The sequence below is a fragment of the Myxocyprinus asiaticus genome, chromosome 36 (assembly GCF_019703515.2).
Source record: "Myxocyprinus asiaticus isolate MX2 ecotype Aquarium Trade chromosome 36, UBuf_Myxa_2, whole genome shotgun sequence".
NCBI lineage: Eukaryota > Metazoa > Chordata > Actinopteri > Cypriniformes > Catostomidae > Myxocyprinus > Myxocyprinus asiaticus.
The window spans coordinates 15,431,733-15,449,662 of record NC_059379.1 but is presented as its reverse complement, the minus strand read 5'-3'; the positions used below and the strand labels follow the sequence as shown (position 1 = coordinate 15,449,662).

The following is a 17,930-nucleotide window of genomic DNA, read 5'->3' as shown; positions in this document are numbered from 1 at the left end:
GGGGTGGCAGAGGATGGTAATAGCACAGCGTGGTGAGCTGGATAAGCTGGCAGGTGTCATATAAATAGCCCCCAATACTGCAAAGGGTGTTTCTTTTTTTGAAAATGTTGAATTCTTGACCATGTGATGTCAGACTTGTAGATGTCACAGATCCACTTTATCTTTCAAAAGGTCTCAACTAATGTTGCCGACTTGATATAAATTTGGTCAGTTATTTTATGAAATTACTTTCTAACATTAGTGAAACATTATTAACTAGAACATTCTGTCAATGTAAATCTATGGGATTTTTTCATATTTTTCACTGTCTGTGTGAAAACTGTAAATCCAACAACCTGAATGTCTGTACCAGGTTTGGTGGATGTAGCTTAAAAGGCCTAGGAGGAAATTTTAATCTCCGTTTATGGATTTTGGAAGAAAAAAAAACCTTGCTTGGGTTCCAAGGTACTTAAAGGAATAATAATACAAGTTAAGCTCAATTGACAGCATTTGAGACATAATGTTGATTACCACAAAAAAAAAAAAAATAAAACAAACAAAAAAAAATTTCTTTATTACTTTTCTTTAAAAAAAATATCGAGGTTACAGTGTGGCACTTACAATGAAAGTGAAAGTGGCCAATTTTTGGAGTGTTTAAGAGCAGAAATTTGAAGCTTATTATTTTATAAAAGCACTTGCATTAATTCTTCTGTAAAACCTCATATATTATTTGAGCTGTAAAGTTGTTTAAATTGTCATTTTCAATTGTCAATTGTCAACTGTCATTGTCATTTGGGCAAACCAAAATTAATTTTTGTGGTAATCAATATTATGCCACTAATGCGGTCAATTGAGCTTAACTTTTATTGAACCTGGAATATTCCTTTAATTATGTATTGGGGAAAAAACAAAAAACAAGATATCACTGCCACTACTAGTTAATTTGTTTAAAGTGCAACAAAATTTTATTTGATTACCCTATCCAATCACACACAAAAAAGACCTCAAATTTTGGGCTACTTAGCTTGTATGCTCTACAAATGCAAAAGCCGCAGTACTTATGTATTACGTAGCCCTCAATGAGCCATTCGGTTAAATATCTTAGTTAATTTATCCCTAATGAAATGTGCAACAAAATGGTACATGTATGACAATAGTTTAATCAGAAATGTCTATCTCTTTCTCATCTTGTTGCGTTAATGTTTCATTTCTCAAGGAATGGGCTGCCATCCCTCCTCCACGCAGTCCACTCCATGGCCTGCACCACTTTAATTGCAGGAAGTCAGAGGCAGTCTGCAGACAGCACTGGTACAAGCCTGACCTATTTAAATCCTGTCAGAGCAGGTGAACCTGTCTCTTACTTGTCTGCTCAGCACAGGTCCACAGGTTTACTTAAGCTTAGCTTTGAATAACAGCAAATACATTCGAACTTTGAATCAATCAGTCAGTATCTGTGATCCTTTTGATTGTGAATGTTATGTGATCCAGTCAGCCCATTTACTGTGTGTATCTCAAATATCCTCATCATAACATGGATACTCACAGCAAATCATAGCCTGGGTAGAGTTTCTGCCCTTAATTATCATGGAAGAGCCTTCACTCAAATGGAGGGTGAAAGCCAAACCAGAATTTGGTAAAGCCTATGTATGGAACAGTGTTATTTGAAAGTGTAATAAATAAATTCATCTTGAGTGCCCTGCAAACTTCATATGTACTGTATATTATGATATAAGCAAATGTAACACTAAATTATGAAATAGACATTAACTAGAGGCTGCTGTCCATATAAGAAGTGACTATTTGTGAGAACTAGTGAAGATTAGACACTTTCCGTGACTGCGAGCGATGAATGGATTATAAAAATGTTTCGATAAACTCACAAAAATAGCTGAAGTGGCTCATCTGTTATCCAGCTCAGCTTTGTTAAATCTCAATATAATAAAAGTAACAATTTGACATTCTTTTTAGAATATTCCTGAGTATTAGACTTGTCCACACACTGCAAATGATGCATATATTAACATACATTTGTTCTACTAGGAATGACTGGCTAGAAATATGTCTACACATATAAAATAAATAAATAAATAAATAAATTGTTCTTTCAAGAAAAAAATTACCCTTGTGTTTGATGCACTATACTGTTGAATACCAATGAAGGCAATCTTGTGGCATTGTGCCAATGTAGCAATTTCCAAAAGACCAGTACCAAATAACTAATCCAATGCAATACTGCCACCAAGAGTGAAAGATCCTAATAGCAACATTTCCCTGAGAAAAATGTCTATGTCTGTTCATTTCAGTAAATTTAAACACCAAAAACAAATACAATTGGCAATTCCCGATGTTAAAAGTGTCAAGCATTTTACAGTCATAAAAAAGTCATCTTCTTTAAAGGTATTTACATTTATTAAAGAAGGAACTGCAAGGAGGTAAATACAGTACAATATAGTGTCAACCTGGTGCATCACATTTTAGGCACTTAGCATAAAAAAATAAACTTGTCTCTCAGATCCCAATAAAACCTGTGTGACATGGACAATACAACCAGAAGGAAGGACGTTTTTTTTTTTTTTTTTTTTTTACCTCAGGACAATCATTATTTGGTTGACAGAAGAGGACTATATGTTTGCTCATTCATGGCATGACATTACTTTTTCAAGCAGAGCCATTTGAGCTGAATATTAGTCAACTGTCATGGTTTGCATAAAACTTTGACTACTTCACATGTATAACAGTGAATGTAATGTCACGTAGGGTGAGGGTGAAACAATTGTTTTCAGAGACAAAACTTTCTATGTTAACAACATAGTTCTCATGTAAACTAATTGTTTGATACCTATTTGTTAGGAAAAATAGATTTAAAACATGGAACGCTACTTAAATCAAGGATGGATTATTACCTCTCTGCCATCAAAGCTTCTTACACTGTAAAGCACCATGGACAGAGAACAATATGGACACAGACAAATGAATACATTGGTCATAAGAATTACAAAATTCTCTGTGAGATTTCAGTGTGGCAGAACAAATCAATTATGAGGTGTTCGTCCAGGTTAATAAGAAACAAATTGTATAAAAAAAGAACCTCTAAAATTTGCAGATTGACAGATCAATTTAAAAGGACCACCGAGCACACTTTATAGGTTCTCGACAGCATTAACGGAGTTGACCTTTTTAAAAAACAATGGTATCCAATTACCAGTAAAGCATGCTTTTAATGCAAAGTATATATACCGAATGCTTTAACTCTGTTTTAATGCTTTTTAACCAATTGTTTATTTGGATCCTTATTGTCAAATCTCATTGTAAACAACCATAGTGAAGAGGACTGATATTGGGGCAACCAACTGTTTAGGTGAAATATTCGCACGTCTGCTAAGCACACAAGAATCTTACAAATCTGGACTTTACTGTGAAAAGAAACAGACCCTCTGGTTAAAACTAAAAGGCAGAATGAGGCACTCATGTACAACAGAAAATGAACATACAGTTAGTGTTTGGTTGGCTATTTGAGGTTTGTTGGGTTGCATCTCTAAACATGCGGTCTTATCTTTTTTTAGGTAAAGCATAATTATACATTTACAGGTGCATTTCTTCATTTCAAAAGAAGAAAAGAACAGAAGATAAACAAAAGCACAGAAGCAATAACCAACAGATGTAGGTTTAGAACATCTTAACAGAGAAAAGTTTCAAACAATTATGAAGTCCATTATTGCTACTGAAATGACACCAGGTCTCATTTGAAGTAATGAAGGGAGATGCATAGCACCAGAGAAAAGTAATGTGACTCAAACAAACAGTATGAGAACTAATGCACCAAAATACAAAATACAGCATAATAATGGCAAACCACCTCAATGGACATAATCGTTTTAAAAGGATGGCTTCCACAGGAACCAGATGGTTTGTTTTTAGGTGAATTTGTTGTGTCTGCCACAATTCCTAAAATAACTCTTACAACTTGCAGGTATACCCACACACTTATTTCTCCATTCATTTTGAACATTTAATAAAATAGGAGGACATTAATGGGAAAATACATCGTGTTCACTAGGTTCCATGAACTCTTACAATGTAGGCATGACATGTAGCCAACTCAAACTGTACTTAAATGGTGCATAATATTTAGTTAGACAATCAAACACAGCTTCAGACTGAAAATAATTACTTTTTTATAAGCTGAACCATTAATTAAAAGATTATGGAATTACCTGAGAAATCTGTTCAATTGTCTGCATTAAAAGAGGTCTATAAGAGACAGCACCTTCTTTTCATACCAGTGATTTCCTGCGTGCACCATAAACATACAGTGTGTCCAGTTTTCACAGTTCCGTTCTATACAACTCAAGGGTTTCGATTTAAATATGCAAGGGTTAAAACTATTTACATACAAACTGGTTTCAAACAGGTATCAAACTCTATTCTATTACACTATACCCTTTAAAACTTCTGAAGAAAAATCTATGGAAAAATAATGTAGACAGGTTTACTGTGTCTTACTCTACTATTAAAAAAGGAAATAAATGTAAAAAATCTGTTTTCTACAATGACGGAGGGCATTTGGCCCAATCCAGGGGCTCTGTGTTGCATTAGAACAGCTTGTTCCAGTCTTTTGTTGCCTCCATAAGATGCCGTTGACCATGGCCAATCCAATCCTCTTGGTTGTTGAAAAGTCGCCCACAAAACCAGCAACAAAACCTTGACTGCTGCTCAAAACCAGCAGATGAGGACCTCACCACCTCATACTTATTTCTACTCGTCTTTTTTAACTTGAGTTTTAATATAAATCTCTCTTGAACAGTGACTCCTACTGGCCTGGATGTTGCACTGCCACTGCTGTTGGAAGCCTTCTGCTTTGAAAGTGTGTTTGAAGGATCAGTGAGGCTCAGCTCAGAGAGGGTTTTAACTGTACTCTGCGACAGCACCACTTTGAAAACTTCACCTCTGTACTTGTTCACTGACCTCATGATGCTAGCAACTTCAGGAATGTCGGCATCAGGGTGGTTCAGCACGACCACAGGCTGGTTTCGACGGGGACATTTGATTTCTTGAAGTGGACTAAAGGGACAGAGTCTCAGCCTTCTCTCGACATCTTTTGCAAAAGGCTCCCAAACTGAGGTAGCATCTTTCTTAGCTGATGTATTGCTTGAGATTCTCCTAGTTTTAGAAGAGCTCTCCTGCATTTCCTCAAACAAAGCCTTTCGCCGCCTCTTCCTTTGGCTTAGTGGACGGGTGAGACAAGGAACAAGTGGTGACTTCTGTAATGCTACATCCGGATCACCCCTGTTTTTGATTTGAACATTTGACTGGGGTAGAATAAGCTGTGCTGGAATCAGTTTATGAGCAAGACCCTGGGAACTGACAGATGTTTTCAGGCCTGCCGACACATTGCTCAAAGATTTACTTGAGGACATTAAGAAGCAAGGTGACTGTAAAGAACTTGTAGCAAGGTATAGAGGCTTTTTGGCTGAGGTGGTGGTGTATGGAGCACTAGAGAGAAATCTGGTGCCATTAGGACCTCTAAGAACCTTAAGGAAAACCCTGTTTTTGCCACCGTCATTTACTTGGTTGCCCTGGTTTGAAGCTTTTCCATTGGAATTATTCAAAAGTATACCTGACTTAGCTGGAGCAATGTATCTAACCAAGTAAGCTTGCCTCCCAGTCTGCAAGGGACTAGTTTTATCAGCTGTACTCACAGGCATTGCCAATACAGGACGGGTTGCAAGCACAGGCTTGGAACTTGCACCAATGGACTCACTGCTAACTTGGGTAACAGAGACTGGCCTCTGAACTAAATAACAAGTCTGTGGCATATCGGTTGCCTGTTCTCCTGATGAGGACTTCACGGCACTTGATAAGAGAAGAGAACCTTTAAGAGCAGCTGCGTTGACAAAGTAGCGATTTCCACTGCCGCTTGGTGCCATTTGAACAGTTGCTTGGCCTTTAGATTCCTCATTAGAACTTTGCGCAGACATTCCAATTCTGCCTCCGTTTAAAGTGAGAGCCAGTCCTGTAGTCTTGCTGTTCGTTTCAATGCCAGGTTTCACATAAGACACATTAATTTTGGGAGAACACGACTTAGTAATGAGCTTGAACCCAGCTCCACTTTTAAGCTGAACCGGCACACCATACGGAGTCTCTGCAGTTTGAAGGAACATCTGCTGTTTTCCTTCAGGTGTTTGCAAGATCCTAAGTGTTGTTCTGGTTGGCCTAACAGGTTCTTGTACTGTAGTCAAAGACTTCATCCTTTCTTTCTCAAGTTGCTGGCTAATGATGGCATCCGAGTGCTTTTCAAGTATTTTGCCCAAAACAGTGGCATTCTTCAAACTTGCTGGTGCCCTATCATCCTGTTTCTTCTCTGACAATGATGAGCAAGCTGTTTCTTGCATGCTATCAGGAAGCACCGGAACGACTGAATCGTCAACAGTAGCTATACACTCATCAACCTCAATATCGCTATCTGACACTCGTTCTAATGCATTTTCTCCACTATCTTCATTTGCCCCTGTCTGTTTGTTACCTTTTAAATCTTCTTCAGATTGTTCTGCTGGAAAAGGAGGAGATGCAGGCAAAGTTAAGCTCCAGTCTCCAAAATCTTCTTCACATTCCTCTTCCTCCATCCCCTCTGTTGGATCTTCCTCAGGCTGGAGGGAATCAGGTGAGCTGCCTGAGGTATCTTTAGAATAATTGTGAAAACTAAAGACTTTTTGACTCAGGGAACTGAGGGAGTTATTTTCAACCTCTGCGCAATATTCTTTGACATCAGTCGATTCACCTGTACTAATTTTATTTTGTAAACTAGAGTTTGACTCTGTGTTTTCATTTGTAGTTATTTTAGGGGAATTGCAATTTACAACTACACTATCCGAGTATGAGGTCTTACTTGTGTTAGGAGCACAGCTAACATTTGGGAGAAACTGAGAGCTCTCTTCAAACACTGTTTTAGAGGACAAGGCTTTAATTGCAGTTGTCTCAGATAATGTCTCAAATTTATCAGAATCATTCTCTTTTTCAGCCACTGAATCAGAGACCACATGACTTTCAGTAGGGGGGCTTTGTCCGGATTTAGTCTCGCATGGTTTACAATCTAAAGAGAAAACATTTCTGAAGCATTTATTGTTTTCTAATGTAGCTTTCTGGATAAGAGATTCCTCTGCAATTGTTTTAGATGGAAGTTTAGATTGCAGGATATTTGCACTTTGAGACGTGTCAACTACGGTCATTTCAGGGTTTGATTTTGCATGGGAAAGTGCATCAGAACATGTGGTTCCATCAGCAGCCAACTGTGATACTGGAAGTCCATCGATAACTGAAGACAACACTGTCATCTGGTCTTTAGATGATTCTATTTCAGCCATGGGCGATTCAGAAAGCGTGGTCTCGGAAATAGCTGAGGAAAGCTCTGAAGATGAAATAGAAAGTGTGACGGATGGATTTGCTGGCTTGATGTCCTCATTGGAGCTTCTTTCACAGAGCAAAGATATCTCATTAGGTGATGATCTACCATTGGACTGACTACTCTGACACTGGGATGGGGATGAATTTTGTAATGTTGAAGATGGTATGTCAACATTATGTGAGGCTGAAAGGTTGACTTTGTCTGTGTTTTCGGTATCTTCATTATAAACTTGCCCTATTTTCCATGCCCTCTCGAAACTAACTGCGTGCTCCTCTATCAAGGGGGGTTGGTTGCCAATGTGATTTTCAACTTCCTTTGACTTCTCTTTAATTGAAGACTTCACATAGTTTTTAACATCAGTCTCATTTGATTCTCCAGACTCTAAACTGAGGAGAGACCCTACACTTGGTGAGAATGAGGAGCAGGGGCTACTGATTTTATCTTCATCCTCACCACTGTGTGAATCAGAGACCTCATTGTCAGTGGAGTCCTCTTGTTTTGTTGGTATGACTTTAAGTACTAAATGTTTTTTACCATCTACCATCTTAAAGCCCATGACTTTAGTGGTGCAGTTAGGAGGAATGGAAATTTTATTTTTCACCATGAGAACGGTCAGTCCATTACTGTTGGTAGGATTCAAAAGTCCACTTCCAGGACTAAGCTCATGCTCTTGTAACTTTGGTTGAGGTGCTGTTGCTGGAATGGGGTGCAGACACTGCGGCTCAGTCTTTAGGGGAGACTTTGTCCATTTATTACTCTCTTTTTTAACCCCAACAGCTCTTTCGAGGAAGTGCTGGGTCTCCTCCAAGGTTTTTTCAGGATTAAACAACCTGCCGTTGTGATCAAGCAGTCCTACGGCAGGAAGAGAGTTAAGTTTTGACATCCACTGCATTTCTCTGGATCCTCCAACTGGAGGAGACTTTTTAAGCAACAGTTTTAGTCCAGGTGAATTAACTCCAGTATTGTCCTCAATTGCTTTCCGTTTGATTGTTCTATCCACCTCTTCACTATGAGCCACCGTAAGATGTTTGTTCAGGTACTCTCTGCGAGCTGCGCTATAGCCACATATCTGACAAGAAAAAGGAAAAATCCCTGAATGCACCAGATTATGCCTCTGAAGCTCCCCCTGTGTGGGGCTAACAAGTGGACATTTGACACATTTTTGATTAAGTTCATTGTGATGATGAATGTGTTGAACGAAGGTTCCTGCATCTCTGGTTGAAAACTCGCACTTTTTACAGCGGAAATGTCCATTATGACTGTGGCATGCTGTAAAGTGCCTTGTTAGCAAAAGAAGCGAATACTGCACCCCATCATTGCAGATCTCGCATGTGACCAAAGTGTTTCGATGTCCAATGCGATGTCGCTGGAGAGCAGAGAATTCATTGGTGACAAATGAGCACAGATCACAAGGATAAGTTGGAAGGGTTCCCTTGTGAACTCCTTGAAAATGTTTAAGCAAGTCGTTAGGGCTGTAAGTGGTGTCGTCTTTGCATTCGGAGCAACAAAAGCTCAGTATTTTTCCAGAGAAGATTGCACCCTGCAGTGTCTTACATGGAGACTTTCCAGAAGCTTTGCCATGTGTGTTGAGATTATCAGTGCCTGACTCCTCAGGGGGTGCTTCATCTTGGTCACAATTCTCATTGCAAGAGGCTGTCTCTGAAAGCTGATGTGCCAACTCAAGAGGCAAAGTGAGGTGGTCCAGTGAGGTGTCATCATCTTGGCCCTGGTCATGGCTTTTAGGGGGATCATCTGATGATGTCAGGTCAACCTCCATGCTTTAGAATAAAAGTTCCTGCAATATTTGGAAAACATAATTAACCTACAATATTTGATTAATAGCATTTTTGTACAGCATTGAATTAAATTGACTCCTTGTTAAAATAACAGGGTAGTCGATACAGAACATTTCCAGTTACTTTTTTTTTTTTAAATCAACATCAAGCTTTTAGGTAAAAATGTATATGAATATATATGGGAAAGCATTTATCTTAAGTCCAGTAACTGGTCACCATTTCTTTTAAGTTTTTCACCACTTTAATCAAACTTTTGCCTTCACTAGTTTATTTTAAATGGTCCTGGAGTGTGACAGATTAATTTTAACAGTACATATTTCATTTAGTATCTTAAATACCCTGAAGTCATAAAAGATGCATGCATAATAATTGTAAACGAATGAGCAAAATGGCTTTTAAAATAGTTTTAGATGGAGTACAGCATGTCACACCACAAAACACATATTTCCAAAAAATATTTCATGTCATCTACCCATCAAACAAAACAATAATAATAATAATAATAATATCCTTACTCATTTTTGGTCTCAACCATAGATGCAACATATTAAGTATATAGCTTAATTATTACACAAATAATTGAGTTTATCTTCAACTGGACAGCCCTACAGATAACTTTTCACATAGTAAGTATATACATGCTAAATATTCACTCCAGTGCAGTCAACAACTGATGTTATCAATTGTTTAAAAAAAACAAGCTATACTATCTTGCCTTGCATGATTGTTGTCTTAGTATTACAAGTTTGGGTCAAGACAACAGAAGAGAAACCTTTCAATATATTTGCAATACCACATCAATTTCTTGTTTGAAAAACTGACTGTCGCATTATGGCCTTTTACAGCCTAGTTGTAAATAACAGAATGAACAGTGTTAATAACTTTTTTGACCAATGAGTTTCCATGACCTATCCAGTGTTTGTGATTACTGCTAAAGGACATTTGCAAATAATTTTATAGAGATTTCTGTGGCTGATTTCAATTTGTATGTCTGATTCAAATCCCTGGAATGAATACAGTAAATTTAAATTAATTTATTCTACTTTTAAGTGTATAAATGTCTCCATCCTCAATAAGGTGAAAAAGTCCTACGATTGAAACGCAGCACAGTGGACAATCTGGCTTTCTTTCCTTAAGGAAAATCACTTTGTTTCTCATAGGAAACAGACAGTTATATTAGCTTGTAGCTAATATCTACAGACCAATGATGCATCACACAAAATAATGTGCAATTGCGTGTGAGGAAGTTTTACTCTACACAAGAACTCACAAAGAGCAATATATAGCCAATGAAATATTGCAAAGCATAACTAGAAAAAAAGCATATGCACTATAGAAATTTCCATTAATTTTAAGATTTTATTTACCTAATGACATTTTTTAATTCCCTGATATTTTCAGGTTTTGCATGAGCGTGGGAATTCTGTTTAAGCTCCTGTGAATGCTCAGATAAAAGCAATGCTTTGAAATATAGGCTTAATGGAAAATTTTATTTGGAGTCATATAATCTCATTCTCAACAACAATCATATCTGTGTTTCAGAGGCAAAGAAGCACACAGTGCTAAATAAGTATTATGGCAAACATCAAAACCCCAAGTAAGCTTTAAAAAGAAGTTCCAAACCTTGTTACACACACTTGCACCTGTGTGTTTTCAGTAGGAAATCAAACTGCAATGAGGAAAAATAAATAAATAAAATTGTAAGAGTGTTATCATGAAAAATGCTAATGTACTTAACAGTCTGTACAATCTAGGACTTTTAAAATTAATAGGTCTTAGCTTCCAAAATAATAATTAAAAAAAAAAAAACAACAACTACAACCTATTAATTTGTTAGATTTAACAAATGTGTTCAGTAATCATACAAAGATCAGTACTATTTCAAATTCACCATTTAATGTTTGTATAACAACCCCGAGTCCATGCATAAATGATTTTCTTTGGGTATACAATTTTGAAATTGAGAAACCATATTAAATTCCAGTCCAGCCAGAAAATAAGTCTCAAGTGATGCCTTAAAGAGGGTGCATGGCACATCACTTCGAAAGCAAACTCATGTGTTAGTGCAGTAAACTTTCATCAGAATGATCATAATCTCACACAGAATATATACATATTCATGTATTTAATGTGTGTCACAAACTGCCTTGATTTATGTTTATTAATTTTCCAGAACTGCTGCATATGACAAACTTTTGATCAGACTTAAATGCACATGCAACTTAAAATGCACTTCACAATCAATCAGTAGATGCACAAACAAACTTTTTTTAAACACACAACACAAATTAGCCATGCATCTACGAATGATTAAAGTCGGCTATTTGAATTGACTTGACATTCACCAACTTTGTGCAACGCGGACACGCACAATGCACTGTGCACAGCCAACTAAAGGAAGTGCAATGTCAATCGACTCAACACGACAATCATGGCCGTGCATTTTTGAATGCAAACCGACTATCCCGCGACTCCTTACCGAATACATCTGTACGTCACTGAAAGTAATTCACCATAACATTTATTTAAACAGATCAACAACAAATAAAGCAACTCGCCCCCACCCACGCGAGACATAATCAAACGATAAACAACAACGAAGAAGTCAAAGTAACAGCGCACTACTCACAAAAGTGACCGTTACAATAGTGTGCAATGTCAATACGTCCTAATTAAGACCGCCGCTTCAAATCTACGCGGTTTAGACAAATTTACCTCTCTTTTCTCTTTAGACTGGCAGGTCGCTGACGGCAGCCATGACCGTTCCATCCGGGTTCCGCTCCCTCCACTGCGCGTGAGACAGGAACACACAGCGGATGAATATGGATTACCTGAAAGACTCATTAGATTATCTTTTACTAACATGTATTTCTCTTTTTCTTTCAGAACAGATTCTCCAAGTGAAATAAAACGTCTCTTTGGCTAATTAATATATATTGCTGTTGAAATTATGTCCATTATACTAATGTCTATGTAGCTAAAATGGTCATGCATAGTGCTGCTTTGAAGACTCCAGAGACGCCATGACTCATGATCATAGCGCGCCATCTTGACCTACTATGTCATTACTCTAATGCACAGTTACAATAACGTTTATCAGGTTTTCCTTATTATAAATTACAGATATGCCGTAAAAAAGTGAATAAATCATTGAGATATTATGTTGTTGATGGTGATGATGATAGTTATTCCATGGTAGGTATCTTACAAACTTATGTAATGAATGTCCATAGCCCACAAGTAGACACACTAAATAAATATATGTACATATAGTATGTACTGTATATACCTATACAAAATATTACAACAATTGTTAGTGCAATAAAATTTGGTGTTAGCCACAACATAAAAAAGAAATTTAACGAAATGACAGATTCTAAAAACATGGCTTGAAGATCACATTAATAATATAGCATTGGCTATAATGTTTTACAGAAGTAACAGTTACTGTAACTATGGTATTTTGAATGAAACTATTCAAATTTTAAGGGGGGAAAAATGATAAAGTACTATAGGCCAAATGTGCTCTTATTTTCATGTGTGCAATTAAAAATATATATTTTTGTAAATTGCAAATCATAAATCACAATTTGCATTTTGTAAACCATACTAATAATAATAATAAAAAAGAAAATCCCTAAAAATAAATCACATAATTCCCCTCTGAAGACCACTCCTCATTCAGTGTAGTAAAGTATTGAGGTAAAACCCTCAATATGAACTAATAGTTAGTTCGTATTAAAGTACTGCATACTGTTAAGCCCTTTATATAGCCTATTTATGGAGAAATGCCTGAATTATAATATTGGAACTTGAGATACACAGAACATCCATCACAACAATGTCTTCATATATGTGAATATATGAATGTATATGTATGTGTGTGTGTGTATGTATGTGTGTATGTGTGTGTATATATATATATATATATATATATATATATATATATATATATACATATATTGTCTATCTATTTTTTATTCAATTTTAATTATGTTTTAAAAGTCTTGTTGCTGTTTTTGTATTGTTGTGTACTGGAAGCTCCTGTCACCAAGACAAATTCCTTGTATGTGTAAGCATACTTGGCAATAAAGCTCATTCTGATTCTGATTCTGGTTCTGACTGATCACACGGTATCAAATAAAAATTCAAGGAGGCCATTATAGATCATTGGTAGATACGAAATGTAGAATATGTACTATATTTAAGCAAGATCGAACAATGCACATAGGTGAATTGCTAGTTGTGTTTAAGATTACATTTTCACATTCATCTTAAAGCATATCAAAGAATTGTGAATTGTGATGCATTAAAATAAGAACTGTATGGACTACTATAAAAATTAGTCGGATTGTCATGCTCCATATAATAAATACAGATTTTAAACCCAACCTATACCAACTGGCTCTTGTCTCAGAGCAGTAGTGACTTAGTGGGATATACATGGAATATACATATAGCCATACAAAATACAAGATAAGTACCTCCTACATGTAAATGTTTGATAATAAGTAGATAATATACTATGAAATAAAATTAAGAGAAGAAGACAAGGATGACGTGAGTCTATAATCAGAAACACAGTTTGGCTTTATCATCAGTAACAGCAATTATAATGTGAGAGCTGTGTAAGCTTAATTATTGTATTCATTGTTTTAATAAGAACATTTCAGTGCTGTTTTCAAGTGGTCATAAGTAGCTTATGAAAAAATGAGAGTGCAATTAATCATAACACTTTTATTATTGTCAGAAGGGCTAAGTGACTGGGTCTATTCATATTTAGATAGGCATATTCAAAACAGCTGTTAAAAGGTATGAATCTGCACTATAGCATCCTTTGTATAAGTTGATGGGGACATATCAATCAAATGGCACATTCATCAAACCTGTTTGCACTCATCAGTAAAGCCATGTGAGCTTTCCCTTTGATTAAACAGAACATCACAAAATGTTGAAAGGTTAGTACAGACGAGGATATTCTCCTTTCCTGTATGGAATGAGACACAGACAATCTTATTTTATTTGTTATGCAAAAATTTATATACAACACAAATCCTTGTTTATGATTGAGAGAATGATGGAAGTGTTTTATATGATTGGCTGTACAAACATTGCTGTTTTTGGGCCACAGAATTAAGTACAAGCTACCTGGCTTTTAATTTAATGTATTGATGGAGCATAAGGAATAAATATATATATATATATATATATATAAATGGAACATTAGGCTACATGTTAAATGTAAAATTTCATTGCACCACAAGAGATGGAACATATTTTTGTACTTATACATTATTTTCCTTAACTCTCTGTAGTTTTTTCAGTATATTACTTACATTTTAAAATTTCAAAATGCATAATTCAGTTTTTCACTCATGATGAAATTAAAATATAGAATTTTCAAAATAAATTTGGATGCTAATTCACATTCATAAAAATACATGAATCAATCAGTATCAATTTTATTGACTGTATAATATTTATATTTTTAAGGTATGTCTTGTAAGGTTTAATAATTTATATTTCTCTTAAAAGTTTAGAAGTAGTAAGAAGGAAAACTAAATTAGTAATTTTAAATTAGTAATTTTACTAAGTATTAAACTAATAATTCATAGGAATATTTCTATAAACAGTCTTACAAATTGCCTTGACATGTCTGCAACTTGATAATGTGTTTATGATGACCAACAAAGGAGATGGATGAATGACCTGTGAATTAAGGTGTGGCATGTATGAAGGTGTGAATTTGCCATTAGAGATCATAGAGTTCACTTAATCTTTAAAGTTTAGAAGTGTTAGGACAGCCCACACTGGATCTAGGTGGGCGGGTAGAAATAGTGGCAGCCTTCAATTTTTGGTCAGTAGCACAAGGAGCAGTTACAAGTATCCAACTTGACCTACTCATATAGAATTATATTCTACAAGTGACAAACAAAAAATTACTTAACAGACATGTGGGCTGACTGCATTGGTAAGAATTTCTTTCCTTTTGTTAACTCTTTGTTTTGATGACTTGATGTTTTCAGAGATTTTTTAGAAACTTTTGGAAATGCAGTGTATCAGTAATAACACATTTTTTAACCCTTACAGTTCAAGATGGAAACTCACAGGCCAGTAAGATAGCAGGCCGCAGGAAAAGAACCTGTTTCACCAAAGAACACTTGGAACTTCTACGAATGGCTTTCAGTGTGGACCCATACCCTGGTATTAGTGTTAGAGAAAGTCTGTCTCAAGCCACTGGTCTGCCAGAGTCACGCATTCAGGTATGTCAATGTCGATGTATTAATGCATACCGACAACAACAATAAACATAGATATAAACAGCTTTTAATGTAATATAAATATTAATATGTAAATGTTTTGGTCTTCCAGGTGTGGTTCCAGAACAAGAGGGCCAGAACCCTAAAAAACAGAGCCACTCAGTCCTCACCACAGCTAGACACAACCTCTCCTCTGCCTAGCCCTTTCCTACCTCCTGAGAGAGGCATTCCAGAGGCATCATTCAAAATTCCTCAATCTCAGATGCCTCAAACATCTCCACAGCACTTTATCTTTCCACCAAGAGACTACAGCACACCTGCTATCAAGCCACGACAAAGCAGACTGATGGGAACCAGCTCTTGTTCTCCCACTATTCCCTCTGATCTACTAGCTTTGGCAGACAGCTGGAGCTCTGGAGGAAGCACCCAGTCATCTCCTGAGTCTACCTGGAGTCCACCAGCGCAGAGTTTTGGGAACTCCTACAAGGATGAGAGTCATATGTTTTTTTACCCACCACCTCCTTACCCCATTGGAAGTGCCAAGGTTGGGTGTGACCTGGAGTCACCACCAACCTCCCCGGCCTCTCCTGATTCTGCATTTTGGGACATTGGACAGGAAAAATGCTGTCCTTCTGTGCCATACTCTCACTTTAGCAGCCCATGGGACAGGCTTGTTGAGGAGCAGCCTGTGGCCCCACTCCCAGTTCTGTCCACTCAGTGTCTGGATAATGTCCTTGGGGAAATGGAGCCAGCCTGGTGGAACTTCAATGGCCAGATGGATCTACAGTAATTTTTAAATATCCAGAATGTAGGATTTGTCACCACTACTGATGACAGTTTTACACTGTTTTAGCATTAACAGGTAGGGTTGGGATTTAAGTTGTATCTTTTGAACTGTATTTATTTAAAATAATTATAAGGACAGCATGGTATTGTGGAAGTGCAGGTTACAGAGCAATATCAGACATCTACATTGGACAATAATTTAACAGACTTTATTTATCTAGAATTTCTACCAAGGAGTTGATTTGAAACAGTTCCTCTGTAGCACCAAAGTAATTCTGGGCTTATTTATTCTTAATGCTCTTTTTTAAAGTATTACAGTGCAGTTGAAATATTTATTTACATAAGGAAGCTTACACAGCCTTTACTGCCTTTACTTTTTAATCTATATTTATTTGAAATAAAATATTGTTGAAAGGAATTTGCAATCTCTGGATTTCTTTACACGTTCATCATATATATTTTTTTACTCTGTTAATTTTTCTAAATAATTTAACGAAAGACAAAAAACAATTCATACTCAAAATACGATGTATAGGCCACATTAATACTGAAAGGGATAGATCACCTAAAAAATAATATTCTCTCATCATTTACTCATCCTTATGCCATCCATGGTGTATATAAATATCTCAGTTCTGTTGGTCCATACAATGCAAGTGAATGGTGACCAAAACTTGGCAAAAAGCTCTAAAAATCACATAAAGGCCACATAAAAGTAATCCATAAGACTCCAGTAGTTTAATCAATGTCTTCAGAAGTGATGTGTTAGGTGTGGGTGAGAAACAGATCAATATTTAAGTCTTTTTTTATTTTTTCTTTCTTTTTTACTATAAATCTCCACTTTAACTTCCACTTTCACATTCTTCTTTTGTTTTTAGCAGTTCACATTCTTTGTGCATATTGCCTACTACTGGGCAGGGAGGAGAATTTATAGTAAAAATTACTACAATATTGATCTGTATCTCACCCACACCTATTAAATCTTTTCTGAAGACATGAATTTAACCACTGGAGTCATATGGATTATTTTTATGCAGCCTTTTTGTGCTTTTTGGACTTTTAAAGTTCTTGCCACCATTCACTTACATTGAATGGACCAACAGAGCAGAGATATTCTTCTAAACATCTTTGTTTGTGTTCAGCAGAAGAAAGTCATACACATCTGGGATGGCATGAGGGTGAGTAAATGATGAAATATTCTTTTTAGGTGAACTATCCATTAAAGAGTTAAAAAGTCCCATTTCATGCTAAACAAACAATGTAGGCCTTCTTTTTTAATAACTTAATTATATATGGAAGACCTGTTATCCATAAGATTGGTCAGAAAACCTCACAGAATTGCAAAAGTACTATTGTACTAAGACATGGTAGACTTCATGTGCCACTGCCCGAACCTTGACTCAGGATGGACTTCACTCAGGATGGACTTCACCAAAATTAACTGTCATAAGTTTCTGCAATGCCACTCACTGAATGTCGCCTGTATCATCTTGGAGGATGGACTACATGCTCTTAAAATGAAATACATATGTAATGGGAACCAGCTTGTACGTGATAGCTGTGCAGTATGTGTAAAACCTCACTCCCCTAGCCTCAAGAGGCACACTAGTGACTGACACTAGTGCCCATAGCCTTTAGCCTCCTTGTTAGCACGCCTCCTATGCCACAGACACCGGTTTGAATCCCGCTTGAAGTGGTTAGAGCAGG

General features: G+C 36.5%; 2 protein-coding genes across 3 annotated transcripts; one reads left to right on the top strand and one right to left on the bottom strand.

Moving 5' to 3' along the window:
• Positions 1-2,375: 2,375 nt before the first annotated feature.
• On the bottom strand, positions 2,376-12,008 carry LOC127427472 (zinc finger protein 518A-like). Of its 2 annotated transcripts, XM_051675103.1 has the most exons (3): positions 11,893-11,980; positions 10,801-10,846; positions 2,376-9,176 (listed from the first exon to the last, which is right to left on the bottom strand). In XM_051675103.1, the coding sequence occupies exon 3, from the start codon at positions 9,156-9,158 to the stop codon at positions 4,572-4,574; it is 4,587 nt and encodes a 1,528-aa protein (XP_051531063.1). In that variant the 5' UTR covers positions 9,159-9,176; positions 10,801-10,846; positions 11,893-11,980; the 3' UTR covers positions 2,376-4,571. The 2 variants fall into 2 exon arrangements, with proteins under 2 accessions (XP_051531063.1, XP_051531065.1); XM_051675105.1 differs by lacking the exon at positions 10,801-10,846 and having other exon boundaries at positions 11,893-12,008.
• A 3,121-nt stretch (positions 12,009-15,129) lies between these two features.
• Positions 15,130-16,227, top strand: LOC127426811 (double homeobox protein 4-like protein 4). Its single transcript, XM_051673850.1, has 3 exons — positions 15,130-15,148; positions 15,268-15,440; positions 15,550-16,227. The coding sequence occupies exons 1-3, from the start codon at positions 15,130-15,132 to the stop codon at positions 16,225-16,227; spliced, it is 870 nt and encodes a 289-aa protein (XP_051529810.1).
• Positions 16,228-17,930: the final 1,703 nt, after the last annotated feature.

Excerpts from the sequence above, each read along its gene's own strand:
- LOC127427472 (XM_051675105.1), bottom strand. The coding sequence starts at position 9,158 with ATGGAGGTTGACCTGACATCATCAGATGATCCCCCTAAAAGCCATGAC.
- LOC127426811 (XM_051673850.1), top strand. Across the intron at positions 15,441-15,549 it reads TGCCAGAGTCACGCATTCAG|GTGTGGTTCCAGAACAAGAG; the intron begins GTATGTCAATGT and ends TTGGTCTTCCAG.